Source organism: Podarcis gaigeae (assembly GCF_964106915.1).
Source record: "Podarcis gaigeae genome assembly, chromosome: 3".
In the NCBI taxonomy this organism is placed as follows: domain Eukaryota; kingdom Metazoa; phylum Chordata; class Lepidosauria; order Squamata; family Lacertidae; genus Podarcis; species Podarcis gaigeae.
Genome location: NC_139680.1, coordinates 65,930,489 through 65,944,386, shown reverse-complemented (window position 1 = coordinate 65,944,386; position 13,898 = coordinate 65,930,489). Strand labels below are relative to the sequence as shown.

The 13,898-nt window shown below is 38.8% G+C and overlaps 1 protein-coding gene across 3 annotated transcripts in view; it reads right to left on the bottom strand.

Annotated features, from left to right (window-relative positions):
* AKAP12 (A-kinase anchoring protein 12) overlaps window positions 1-13,898 on the bottom strand; it is a 67,043-nt gene that overhangs the window by 26,200 nt on the left and 26,945 nt on the right. For all 3 annotated transcript variants that reach the window (XM_083731968.1, XM_083731965.1, XM_083731966.1), the window contains exon 2: window positions 3,298-3,415. Coding sequence is in view for 2 of the 3 variants with exons in the window: in XM_083731965.1 (XP_083588091.1) it covers window positions 3,298-3,415 (118 nt within the window). In the remaining variant the exon portion in view is untranslated. The remainder of the gene's footprint in view (window positions 1-3,297; window positions 3,416-13,898) is intronic.

The window sequence follows — 13,898 nt, the reverse complement described above, 5'->3', positions numbered from 1 at the left end:
GCAAAAAAGAAACATGTGGGCTGTAATATGAGAATGTCCAGAAAAATACTTCCTATTTTCTGCTAGGACTAGCATCTGACAAGCAAATGTTTGATGGAAACCAGATGTGTCTCAGTGGTAAAATAGAAATATGTCTAGCTAATCTCAAGATAAAGCAGGCACGCATTTTCTGCACTTTCCACACCAACAGGTCCAGTTCTTCTGTAGGAAAAAGTAATGTGAGAAGTGGCCCCTTGACTCATTGGTAAGCCCTCTCTTGTATTTCAGTGATTTAGCTAGTCTGGAATGCAGAAGAATTTACCTGCTTTGTTTAAGAAAGAGTTCAGCTACTCCTATTACCTTGTGAACATTTTCCTTCCAATGAAATGCCCAGCCCCATACACCATCACAAACCAGTCACTTCTAAATCAAAGAGACTGTATTATTTTTGAATCCACAATATTGATTTGTTCAGAGTTTTTTTGGTGTACAACCCTTTACGGTCTTCACCTCATTTAAACCCTATCATATTTACAAAGGAAGATGCTGTTGTTGAAGGCTACCCAGCAAGCTTGACAGATGCGCAGAGATTTGGTGTCCATACTCAATTTTCAACACTCTTACACATATTTCAGCACTTGTTTTTTGCTCCCAAAACTGCAAGTTATGCTACTGTTCTGAAGACCAACATTAGTAGTCTCCAACTTTTATTTGTTTTGGTATTAAAATCCTTACCTGATGAGTTCCTGGTACCAAACATTCCTTCTGGTCTATGGTACTCTAAATTCCTAAGCTTAAAAGGTCTATGATGCCTACTGGGCCAGGTAGGTGTTACTATTGCTATATAAAGCCCTTAACAACTCAGGATCAGTTTACCTGTGAGATCACTTCATCTCATATATGCCCACTCAATTGCTTTGATCTGCGGAACTGCCACTTTTACAGGTGGCACATAATATCTGTTCCACATTTGTAAGAAATTAATTTTTTAATGTGGCAATGCATATACTTTAGAATTCTCTGCCAATTGATATAGCTGTACAGTCATACCTTGGTTTTGGAACAGCCTAGTTCTCGAAGGGTTTGGCTTCCAAACAATCAAAACCTGGAAGTGACTGTTCCGGTTTTCAAGTGTTCTTTTGGAAGCCGGACGTCTGACGGGGCTTCTGATTGGCTGCAGGAGCTTCCTGTAGCCAATCAGAAGCTGCACTTTGGTTTTCGAACGCTTTGAAAGTTGAACGGACTTCCGGAACGGATTCCGTTCAACTTCCAAGGTATGACTGTACTCTTCTTGCTGCCTGCTAAAATCAATTGTGTTTAGACAAATGTATTTGGGTATCTAGAACACTGATGTGTTTTAATCTGTTTCTGTTTTAGTTTTTTAATATTTTAAATATCAAAAGGTATATAATTTGCATGAAATAAAAAAAAATCCTAATTGCCACCATTATCCCTACTGCGCTCTCTCTCTCTCTCTCTCTCTCTCTCTCTCTCAAATAGGCCATGAAACAGACTATAACAGACTTCGACTATAAACACTGCGTCATCACTGACATTCTCCAATCAAACTGTTTAAAAAGCTGTCTTAATCAGTAGGACAAAGCTGGTTTTAAGAACATCAGCTTAATTGGACTGTGGATAAGGCTACCCAGTACATTTCCCCTTCCTGACTCACAACTGGAATTAAGAGAGCTTTGCCTACACAAAATCATTATCAAACATGTAAAAAGTGAATATGTTGTCTTAACAGCAGCTTTTGTATATAGAAAGAAGGAAGTAACAGAGCATTTCCTATGAGCCCAAAACTGGATAAGCTTTAACTGCAGGGAATGTGCATATGAAAGTTTTTGAAGTTATGCCTCTATATTAAAGGGTTTCTGAAAAAACAAATGCAATCTTAACAATGGAGAAGATGAAAAGCTCTTTATAACATCAACAGTAACCTGTTCCATTTATAGCAAACAGATAAATTAAAACAAAAGCTACTGTTAGTACTACATATTTAAATCCTCATGGGACTTTTTGAAAACTTGTATCAATACTTGTATCAGTCAAATACACTAGAACAACTAAAAATCTGCACTTAAAAGCAGCTGGTCAGTCAAAATCAGTATGTCAAGTTTCACCCTGAAGATTGTCAGGTTATGGCACTGTAGTGATGGGAAAAACTATAAATAATATGGGTTGCAAACATGGTTGGCATAAAGAACAGAGGCTGAAACAAATTTGGTGAGATTTTGTACTACCATCTATAATGAAAATAAATAAAACTTCATTTCTGAGCTATAAGGACTTCAGACATATGCCTTTTAAAAGTGTGATTTTTTTAATGGACAAGATAAGAAATAGGCATATAAGAGGCTGTGGATCAGCAGCAGGAGCAGGTGTGCTCAGGCAGAAAAAGTTTCTAACATTCAGAGGTATCTCCAAATTCAGCAAGCAATTTGGGTATATTAAACCAACATAAAAACACCAAAACATTTACACAATGATTGAGAAACTTAAGTTATTTGGACTTTCTAACAACAGGATGAACTTGCTGCATGTTTTCTTTGCAACACAAACAGTTTGTTCAGGGCCTCTCTAGAGATATCAACTATTACTAAGGGAGTGAAGAATGAAAACATAGACTATTTCAAAAACACTGGGCCTAACCCAGTTCACCTTGGATACAACACCACACACAAGATTCCCATCGGGCTCAGAAAGCCCCATTTCTTCTAAGGGTTTGCACACAGGGACTGTAGTAAGAAATGAAAGGTCCATGCATGGATATTGTGCCCCCAACTTGACTTCTGCACATGTGCTCTACAACTTGTATATGCTCCAGAACGCAAGTAACCCTTTTTAGTTACTTACAGAGAAATAAGGTTGGATGAGGATATGGGAGGAGCACATGTGCTTCCCTTTCCTTATATAGCCTACACATGTAAGCACTTAGGTGAAGGCAGGAAAAACAGAGTCATATTGGACAATACAGGCAACCTATGCATGTTGGTACAGTACCTGCAGTGGAGCTAGATTGAACCTTTACTATTACAAAGAATCTGTAACATTACTGATTATGATTGGACCAGGCGGTGAGGGCCGCTCTATCCAGGCACCTGCTCTTCTCCAACAGGTGGTCATTACTATCAAAGCTGGAAATGCCAATCATTTGTTTGGGGGAGGGCATCCCCAATTAAGGAACCTGGGATCAAAGTGTTAAATTAATAAAGTGATGTTTTGTACTATAAGAAAGGGCTCAAGGTACCAATTTCCTTTTGTGTGTCCCATAGTCCTGGGTAATCTTCCATGTCATTATAGGCATCTACTTACCATCTGTTATGACTGCTTCTCCCTGCTCCTTTTTCAGCTCTTCTGGCTTAAGGCTGAGCTCCACTTGTTCTTCTGTAATTCCATTAATAATGGATATCTGTCCATTCTTCTGTAAAAGCTGCACAGGCCAAGGGAGAGATTGGAGGAAGAAAGAAAGCAACAACTTTTGTAAGTCAAGCCTTGTGCTGGAGGGGGTGGGAAATCACAATTACTTATTTTCTTCATAGAGATGAAAGTGCTTTATCATTTATAAAATACATTATGTGCCACAGGCTGTTTTAAAATATTGTTGACCCACATTTCAGCATAAACTGCATTTTTTTAACAAAAGTGTAACGCTAGACATCTCTAAAATCTTTAAAAAGTATGAAATACAGGATAGCAGAATCAAGCACAGATCAACTTGCTCAAAATAAAACATCAGGGGTCAACTCTCAGGATGAAATTTGTGGGAAGTACTATGTGCAGTTAGTATTTATACTCTTTACCTTATTGGCATTCAGGCCAAATATGGGCCTTGATAGCTTTAGATAATGGTGGGATGGGTGTCATAAACATTCCTTGTGTCTCTCTGACTTCTATACCGCCATACAAGGAATTACATGATACAAGGTAAAAAGACAGATCCTTGATCTACAAATCAAGAATTTATTTAAAAGTTTAGGCTATTCCTCAAAGAAAGCACCAGGTAAAATAAACAAGAGTACACAATAAGTCATTATCTATGACGACTCTACAATGATACAACTGTAATCATAGGCAAGCCAGCTATATGCAAAATTTTAAAAACTGTCAGAATATATTGTTTATCTTCTTACTGTGGAAAAAAAATCACAAAGTAAAAGTTATGACAGCATATTTACTTCTCTAAATATTTTTGGATTAATGATGCACAGACTCTTTTGGAAAGGTACATTCTCCCACAGCACTAACTTTGAGGGTCAATTCAATCTGTCCCACTGCATTAGCACCTCAGAACTACTTATTTTACTTTGCACTCACATTAACTGCCTCATTTCTCAGAAAGATCTGTTCTGCAATTTAATCCAATTATGTCAACTATATTAAAGCAGTGTTCTCAATTCCATTTGGAATGACTCAACTCAGTCAGATTCAAAGCAATTGTTTTGGAACATGGCTGAGAAGCACAAAAACTTAGCTAAGAACACGCAAATGATGAATACAGGAAATAGCACTATGTCAGTTTGATATTATTTATTCATTTATTGACATTTTCTGCTACCTTTGTTGAGGAGAGGTCATACTATATTTAATCCTAAGAAAACCAAAGGCTTATCCAAAGTCGCTCACTTAGCTTCATGGGCGAAACACGGATTTGCATAACATCATTAAAAATGCATGCTGCATGAGCCAGCAATTCATTTACTGCTCACTTGACCTCTATATACTCTTTAACATTTGTGTACTTGGGTAACTTATTTTCACACCAAGGATCACTGTCTGAAATTTTCATCCTCCCAACACAAAGAACACATTGCTTAAGGTTCTTTGCTTGATGTTTGTTTACACTGCAATAGTCTGTTCAACACTGTTTTTTGCAGCCATCCAGACAGGCAGTTATGGGAAGCAGTGCACTAGCATTTAGATGCATGTGCACTAGAGTCAAAACGCAACTTCTAGAAACTTGACCAAGGACTGGAATGAGAAGAATTCTAGTACATGTGCACACACTAATGAGATATATCCCCCAAAGGCAAAATAGGGACACTTGTTTTAACAAGAAAATAAAGTAAAAACAGGGACAGACTTTGGTGAGGATGGCTGAAAGCTTCGAGGTTGCTACCAGATGGTGTTTCTTGAAAATTCATCCCAGGTTACATGATGGGGGGGAGGGTTTACATGATGTCACCTGTTTACTAAGAACTGGTTCTGATTTGTTTGCAGGGAGGGTATACAAGGCTGCATCATGCAAGTACTTATCCCACATTCTCCAAAGTGTTTTCCTGTCACTTTCTTTACTGGAAAAAGTCTGATTCTTTTTTCTTTTTTCTTTTGCCAAATACACTTTAATTGTACAATCTGAGTTTGCCGGTGTGTAACGGAATGTAATCCACAAAAGAACAACAGTTTGGAAATGCCCAGAGGTCCAGGGTTATTCCTTCCATATTCATACAATACATAAAAACTATGGGTGGAACCCAATTGATGCTCTTGGGCTCACAGAAGAGCTTTCAATGTAGTGAAGGCATCTGTTAACAGAAGATGAGAGGATTATTACCTATTCTGCCTGCAGGCCGTAAAGCCATCTTCCACCTTGCACCAAGCGGATTCCACCCTATTATTTTCTAAAGGGAAAACTGATGAAACAATTGGCTTTAAAACACACAAACAATGAATTGTATTCAAATGGGTTGCATCCTTCTAAGAATGGATGGGAAACTAATGTCTGCTGACTTTCCATTCTGCCTTTGTTCCCCTCAACTTACCGTCTCCTCAAATATAGCATTCAGAAACTCAGTATTAGCATGCTGATGAATGTAGCAAGCTTTGCCCATTATTCTCAGAGAATCCGGCAGATATAGCTATGTCTTCCTCCACTTCTAATCACCATCATTCCCAACATTCCTCATGCCAGACCCAGGATCATTCCAAGGATTCCACATACCAGGCCCAAATGCATTAGTGCTAATTTTGCCTCCTTGTCTTAATCCTTCTACATCAGTTCTACTACAGATTCCTAAAATAAGCTAGAACCAGCTGTCTGAACAACTGATTAAACTAAATGGCATACTGAAATATTTTTCCACACTGTTAAAACGTCTGTGTTGATAGATTACTCAGCTGCACCATACCCTGTAAGATTTGAAAATCCTTAAGTGACACTGTAGTAGCCATTTCAGTATTGATTATATCACCTTAGGTTATAGACTGAAAGCAGTTCAGCAGCAATGGAAAGAGCAAATAACGGCGAGTCTTCAAACTCACACATTATTTTTAAAAGCAACAAAAATCTAACAGGAGAGAGAGCCTTTCCGCATGAGCCAAAAAAATCTAACACTAATCAAATCCAACCATTTCCCATAAAAATCAATCCATTGCAAGCAAGTAGTTAGCCTCCATACGGTCACTATAAAGATTTTACTGGTAAGAAAAAAACAGAAGTGCTTCAAGATCAAATGAGCCCAATCTAAACAAAATCACACATTTTCTCACATTCTTGCCAGTTTTGCTTGCTGCAGCAGGCATTAGGAAGAAGAAGATGGGAGAGCAAGAGGCGAAAGGGTTGAATACCCCCTGCTCTCTCAAAGCTCTGGCAATGGTGGCTGGGCAGTCCCAATTCTAAATCCACACCAAATAACTATCCTAGTTTAATAGTGAACTAAAAGAGCAACCTGAATAATATATCTCCATATTAGCTACCCAGGTGCAAGTGCATAGTTCAAGTGAGAAAAAGGGCAACCACACCAATCCACTGTTTGGGGATATTATTTACTGGGTTTGTATATATTGTTTAAATTTTATTACAGTTTAATCAATGATTATATTTTATATGTTTATATGTGTATTGTTTTTATTTGTGTAAGCCACCTTGAATCCCAGTCCAGGAAAAAGGTGGGATATAAATAAATATAACAACAATAATAATATGACAATCCAGCTTCCCTTGCCTTTCTTAGGAGCAACTGCATCAGTAAAATGTTCAGGAGTCATGTGGATGATTGGTCTCTATTCAGATTCCTCTTGTAAGTCACTTTGATTTACTTTTGCTTAAAAAGTGGTTAGTAAGTTTGATAAATAATAACAAGGCAATTGTAGTTCTACGTGGACAAACCTTCAATGTTAATGAAAACAGTAATAGTTATTGATTTTCTTTCTTTTTTAAATTAACAAGCATTTCAGATAGTTCTAAATCCCTTAGCTCAGAAGTGGATACAATATATAATTACTGTATGGTTATCAAGGGTATTGATAGTTATTCCGGTGGAGATCACAAAGATTTCAAGGAGCTAAATACAGCCAACAGATATACACATCAGCAGGCCCCAAAACCAGTTAGAGAGCATCCTCTACCTTTTGTGAGTGCTCAGTCACTGAACCACCCTGGTGAGATCACCCAGGCAACTGTTTTCATTACAGAGGGGATAATTGTTTTCAAGCACTCAAATTGTTGGCCCAAGTTTCTGGTAATCTGCAAAAATCTGCCTATTGGATGGTGTTTTTAGTCTGACATATCTCAGAAGGTTCCTTACCCATGCTTTTGTGAATGCCCTGCAAATATAAAATCATCACACTCAACACAGAAGGCTGTTGATGTTGGATGTTATATGCTCAATCTTTTTAGGATTCAGCCACAAAACTTGCACAATTAAACAATGGGAAAGTAACATTTAATATGCCTGGCACTAATAAAGCACACGAGGAAGAGTTTTAACCCCATGGGAAAAGACCCATGCTTTGTCTTAATTTTTCTTTGGCAGCTTCAGTCACCACAAAATAAAAAAAATCTAGTACCAATACAATTTTTAAAAAAGTTTGTCATATATCAGAGCATATTTTTTAAGAGCACAGGATGCTCTTAATATGGTTCACAGTCCAGAACAGCCAACCCTTTTGCTTGTAAACTGATTTGAAGTATCAGCTCTGCCTAGAAGTCTCCATTTTTCTGTAGGATATAAAGCAATAGAATTGATGCCCCCAAGACTGGTGAAACAACATTTTGCCATAAAATAAAAGCAATGAAATTAAGCAGTTAAGCAATAAAAATGATGCATCAGATGTCAAGGAAACAAACAACTATCTGACTTTTCGAAGACAACTGAATGTAGCCGTTTAGGGAAGTTTTTAATGTTTTGAGGTTTTATTCTGCTTTAGTGTTCTGTTGGGAGCCACCTAGAGTGGCTGGGGAAACTCAGCCAGATGGGTGGGGTATAAATAATGATGATGATAATGATGCAAGTTTCAGGTGAGGTGCTATCAGAACTATATTAAAGCACACAAAAAGATTCCTCAACATGTATCAGTTTGGCAAGTCAAGAGAGTTAAGTACAAACTTGAAATTGCATCCCCCTTCCATGCTGCCTAGTTCTTCCAGCCCTCCTAAGAGAAATGTGGGACATACTTCTACAAAATCTTCACTATTGGGGCATGCTCTTAGAATTACTCTTCCAATGCTAATTTGTCAGTCAGTCAGTCAGTTTTATTGCACTTAGCCAAAGGCTGCCGCAATGTACACAGAATTATTTGACAATTAAAAGAAAATATACTGAATTGATAAAAAAGACTTAAAACATTTATATTATTAAAACATTACGTACTCTAAACAGAACTATAAAAGTACCCCCATGTACAAATAAAAACCAATGCTAGTTTGCCTCTATCTGGTTCCTACACATGGATGTGTGTAGGAACCAGGTAGAGGCAAAGTAGCATTGGAAGAGTGATTCTAAGATCCTCAAATCTACATATTACTTCCTGATTGAGCTGGTCTTGCAACAGGGAGAGGCCCACCAACTTGCTCTCCCATTTAGCAACCTCAGTGAAACTGGTATATTTTCTTTAATCTTAACTAAGCACTAGTCCAACCACATATAGAGTATTCATGTCCAGTTCCGGACACCACATCTGAAGAAAGATATAAACAAATTGGAATATGTTCAGAAGAGAACAATGAATACAGTATGGTCAACATTACGGAAAGCAGGTCCTAGGAGGAAAGGCTGGAGGAACTGAGTATATTTAGTTAAGCGAAGAGAAGACTGAAGGGAACATGATTGATTTTAGTTCAATATTTCTCTTACTTGCTTTTGTTTCTTATGTGTCAACATTTTGCTCTTAGCTATTTGCTGATTTCTCTCTGGATCAGATTCTCAGTTTTGGATCTGGTTCTAACTAGTATCTAGAGTAGTGGTTCCAAACCTGGGGGGGGGGGGGGCAAAGAATTATCCCAAGAGGTCTGTGAAGCCCTGTGCTGAAGCTTACTTTTAAACAGAAAGTTGGTGAAGAAAGAAAGCTGTGGCAGGATTATCCCTGCACGCTTAGGTGCATGTTCAGGTTGCTTCTGTCTGCCAGCACTAAGCACTTTCTTCCTCCTGTGCTGGGGATAGCGGCAGGCTGGAAAAAATGGGTGAGGAGGACTGGTGGAGATATCACCACATGTTCAGGCAAATGCTGCCTATCAGATAGAGGCAATCATCTCCTTTGCCCCATTATGCTGGTGCTTGCTTTTAAAAAAAATAAGGTTGGGGGAAGAAGAAAGGAGGGAGTATCCATTATACATGTTGATTATGTATTTGGTCAATCAACAGAACCTAAAATTAAAACAATCAGCATGTGGGAGTCTTGAGATTAAAAAGGGGTCCTCATAAACATTGGAACCACCTAGGGCAGAGATTTTCAAACTTTTGGATCCACAGCTCCCTTGACCAACTACATTCTTTCTGCAGCTCCCCTGTGGGACTCAGGAACCCAGTTATGTCACCCCTTGCCTGCAGAGCTGGCAGCTTGCCACCCTTTTTTGAATACCCTTGTGGAGTGTTCCCTCAGCTTCCTCTCCATTCCCTTCTCCTTGGGAGTCCTCTGGGCAGCAGCCGCCGCCCCTGGTGTCTGAACTGCCCCCTTGCCCCATCCTGAGGTGCCTCCTCACGCTGTCCCACAGGGGCTTGGACTTGTCTGTCCATTCCCAGCAGCAAGGAATGCTGGACTGGCTGGCTGAGCCCACTTACTTGCTCTGAGCCCACATCAGCTCCTGGTAACCAGCACCCCCTGGCCAGCCCCAGAGGCACTATTTGCCTGCAGAGCTTGTAGCCAGGGCTGCTGCACCAACAGCCACACAAGCCTTTGGGAAGCAGAGACATGAGAGAGCATCAGAGGAGAGAGAGAAAAGAAAGAAGAGAGATCTCAATAGATCCCAAAGAATTGGAAAATCTGGTACCATCTAATGTTTTAAAATTATTGTGGAACGTTGGTAAAAGCATAGTTTTGTTAGGGATTCTTTTAGAAAGGAAAACAGAGTGAAATCCACATACATACAACTTTAATTTTGGTGGGATCAGGATTTTCTCCAAAGTAGCTGGAGGACAAGACACTCATTATTTCAGAGCTGTACATGTGTAGATTTCAATCTGTCAATATTTTTGAAGAACTGTTAACCCACAAAGAAGCTTGGGGTGGGGGGGAAAGAAAATAAGTGTTTCGAAATACTCTTTATTTTTTGTGGCATTAAGAAGCATTTTTCAGATTCTGGCAACTATGTGAAAGTTTACTTTAGAACTAGTGAGCAGGAAGTGAAGCTAGGAATCATTTGAAAAAGGTATTAAAAATAAGGTTTCATATCACAAAATGCAATAAATCTATAATCCCAATAATATTTCTACAGCAATATGCAGATTCCATTTCTGTATTAAGATAATGAAACAAATTAACACTAGGGCACCTTATCCCATCTTTATTACTATAGCCTAAACTCTTGATGGTAATAATCAGGAGAGACCACTTCCTATATGCCATCTAGTGCCAATTCACAAATATATGAAACTTGCACAATTAGAAACATAGGAAGTAGGGGTAGCTAAACATTTTGACTCAGATGGTTGCATTGTCTTTGGAGCAAACTCTCTGGGGCTGGCCACATCTGAAAATGGACAAGCATGCAGTTAAACACTATCATGACAGGCCCTGACCCAACATTGGCCAACAAATACTCTGAAGACCTGGTTGCATGATTTTCAACCCAGGTGACAGAGCCTCCAACACTAGCCCTGAAATGTCCACCTCCAAGGAATACCCTAGAAGGACTCTCTGGGTAGGTTCCTGACTTACCTCTAGCATAGGAACCACTGGCTGAATTAGATGTTGAGTCACATCCAACCCTTGAGAGCAGAAATGCCAGAAAGTCCAAGCTCAGGCAGCTGGTTGATGATGGGAGTGCACATCTGAGAGTCCAATGTCGTCATGTGACTGTTGAGGAAGCAGCTGCTTGTAAGTAACAACACTCCTCTCAAGGGTAAAGACTCATACAGCAGACTCAAGAACTTGCAGTAGGTGTTGGAGGTGATCTGAGAGACCATGTTATACACTTGTACCTCTGGTTACGAACTTAATTAGTTCTAGAGGTCCGTTCTTAACCTGAAACTGTTCTTAACCTGAAGTACCACTTTAGTTAATGGGGCATTCTGCTGCTGCCGAGCCGCCAGTGCACGATTTCTGTTCTCATCCTGAAGCAAAGTTTTTAACCCAAGGTACTACTTCTGGGTTAGCGGAGTCTGTAACCCGAAGTGTTTGTAACCCGAGGTGTTTGTAACCAGAGGTACCACTGTACCAGGCTTCAGTTGGAACCTGCCAGTTACTGGAAACAATGCAGGTCATCTAGTTTCTTACACTTGAATCTCACTCCTTTGTCTTGCCATGCTTTTTTCTGGATCTCTTCAGTTGTTCATTCTTGCCTATTGATTCTACTCCTGAGTTATGTTTAAAAGGAACAAATAAGTACGACTGCAATCTTCCTGTTCACAGCACAAATCCAAGGTGGCTTTAGCACTGAAAATACAATCCCCTTCTCTTAGCATTGTTCAAAGATATGTTGATCTCATACTCATGTCTGCCAGAATTGATAACTTTCCCATTTTTTCTTTTTAAATTGGCACTCTACATTCTTAACAAGTTTAGCTAGTGCAGAACAAGGAAACGAGGGTGTCAAGTTTTGGTTTCTTTTTCCAAGCTAATGCCTCTGTAACAGCAGGAGTACACACACATGTGCAACCCATCTACTAGGAATCATATTTTTATCGTTTCAGTTTGTCTTTTAGTAAAATGCATTTCCAACTGAATTGCAGAGCTGGACTTGAGTAGCACTGTTTTACCTTCAATTTTTATGTTTCAAATATCCCATATTACATTTCCTTTCCTGTCTAGTAAAGAATAGCACTTGCCAGGTGAACCTAATGTCAAACAAGCAATATAATATTGCACTCTCTTTTCTTTGTAAATTTATAGATGACAGCTTTGGGATTCAGGCAGGGCAACAGAATTCTACCTACTCTGTGGTATAAAAGTATGGTTTCTATAGCTTTTAAAATGAAATAGTCCATCCATTATAAGTTTTATTAATGTGTAATGTTCTATTATGTTTTTATATATGTTGGAAGCCGCCCAGAGTGCCTGGGGTGGCCCAATCAGATGGCCGGGTACAAATAAAAGAATCATAATCAAAATAATTCATGTTTATAACTATATTCTCAAATATGAACTCTTAATACTATGCAAAGGTTTTACTGTATGGTATACTGTATTATGAACATGCTAAATTCTCATTTCTGACATTCAAAATGTTCCTGATAGGATGTCTCTTAGTTAGGAAAGGCCTTGTTGTAATTAGACCACAGGTGTGGTAAAACATCACTTATCATATGGAAAAATAATGATTCTATAAGCCAAATATTTTAAAATGTAACACATTATTTAATCTTGTTTTTGAGAATTGGTGTGTAGTGCTAAACATATGATTTATGATTCTGCAGTCTCTCCCACTTTTTACCTGTGACAAACTGCAACCTGAGTGAAATTATGCACTACAGATAATTCACAACTTTCCTGAGTTTAACATGTATGATTTCAACATTAAGTAGTTGAACGCTAGATGGTTGAAACTGCACATGGTTAAAACACATGGAAGGCAGAGTTTAAAAGCTCTTTTTGTGCATCTGGTTGACACAATAAAGCCACCAGAAGTCCATGTGCAATGCTCAGACATCTCTCCATTTTTGCAAAAGGAAGCAACAGAATGACTGACAGCTATCCAAAGTTAGGAAGGAGCAGACACACTGTCATACCCTAGACTCCACTGGTTGTGTTGGCCAGGATACAAGGTGGAGGTGGGTTTTTTCATATTTGTGCTATGGCAGCTCCCATCTGGCATAGATGAGTGATGTAAGGATTGGGCCCTTGGGAGATCTGCAGGCACAGCTGCGACTTCCATGGAGGCTAGGAGAGAAACACTGATATTCCATCCTATTCCCTCCAGACATCAACATCGAGGGGGGCAAGGGATAGGCATGAGCTCAAAGCCACATTTCTTCATCAAGATGCATGCAGACAGTCTTACTAATGTTCAGACAAAGTAATTTATTGCCTGGAACAAATAACTCTGCAAAAGAATTAATTTAAGAATGGGCAGCATGGGAGACGTTATAGAACCAGGATTTAAAGTTTACAGCATGCGATACTGTGAAAGAAAACAATATGAAAATGGTGTGCTGTTGGTATTTAACATCCAGTAAATTAGCTAAAATGTATAAATCAAGATCAATGCATGCTGGAAATGTAAAGAAAAAGAGGGCACCCTTTATCACATGTAGCAAGCATGTTAAGTAGTAAAAGAATTCGAGGAGATGATATATAATGAGTTGAAAAAAATGTTCAAAATAACCTTTTCTAAGAAACCAGAAGCTTTTCTTTTAGGAATTCTCGGTGCTGAAAATCCAAGCGGCCAGAAGAGATCATTTATTAATTGGTGGTGATTTTGGACATTAAGGAAATGTATATAAAGCTGCCTGAACTTTTGTTAGCCCAGAGATGGAAAGAAAAGACAGTCCCTACCAAAGAAGAATGGCAGATAAAACTGATGGTTATGCTGAAATGACAAA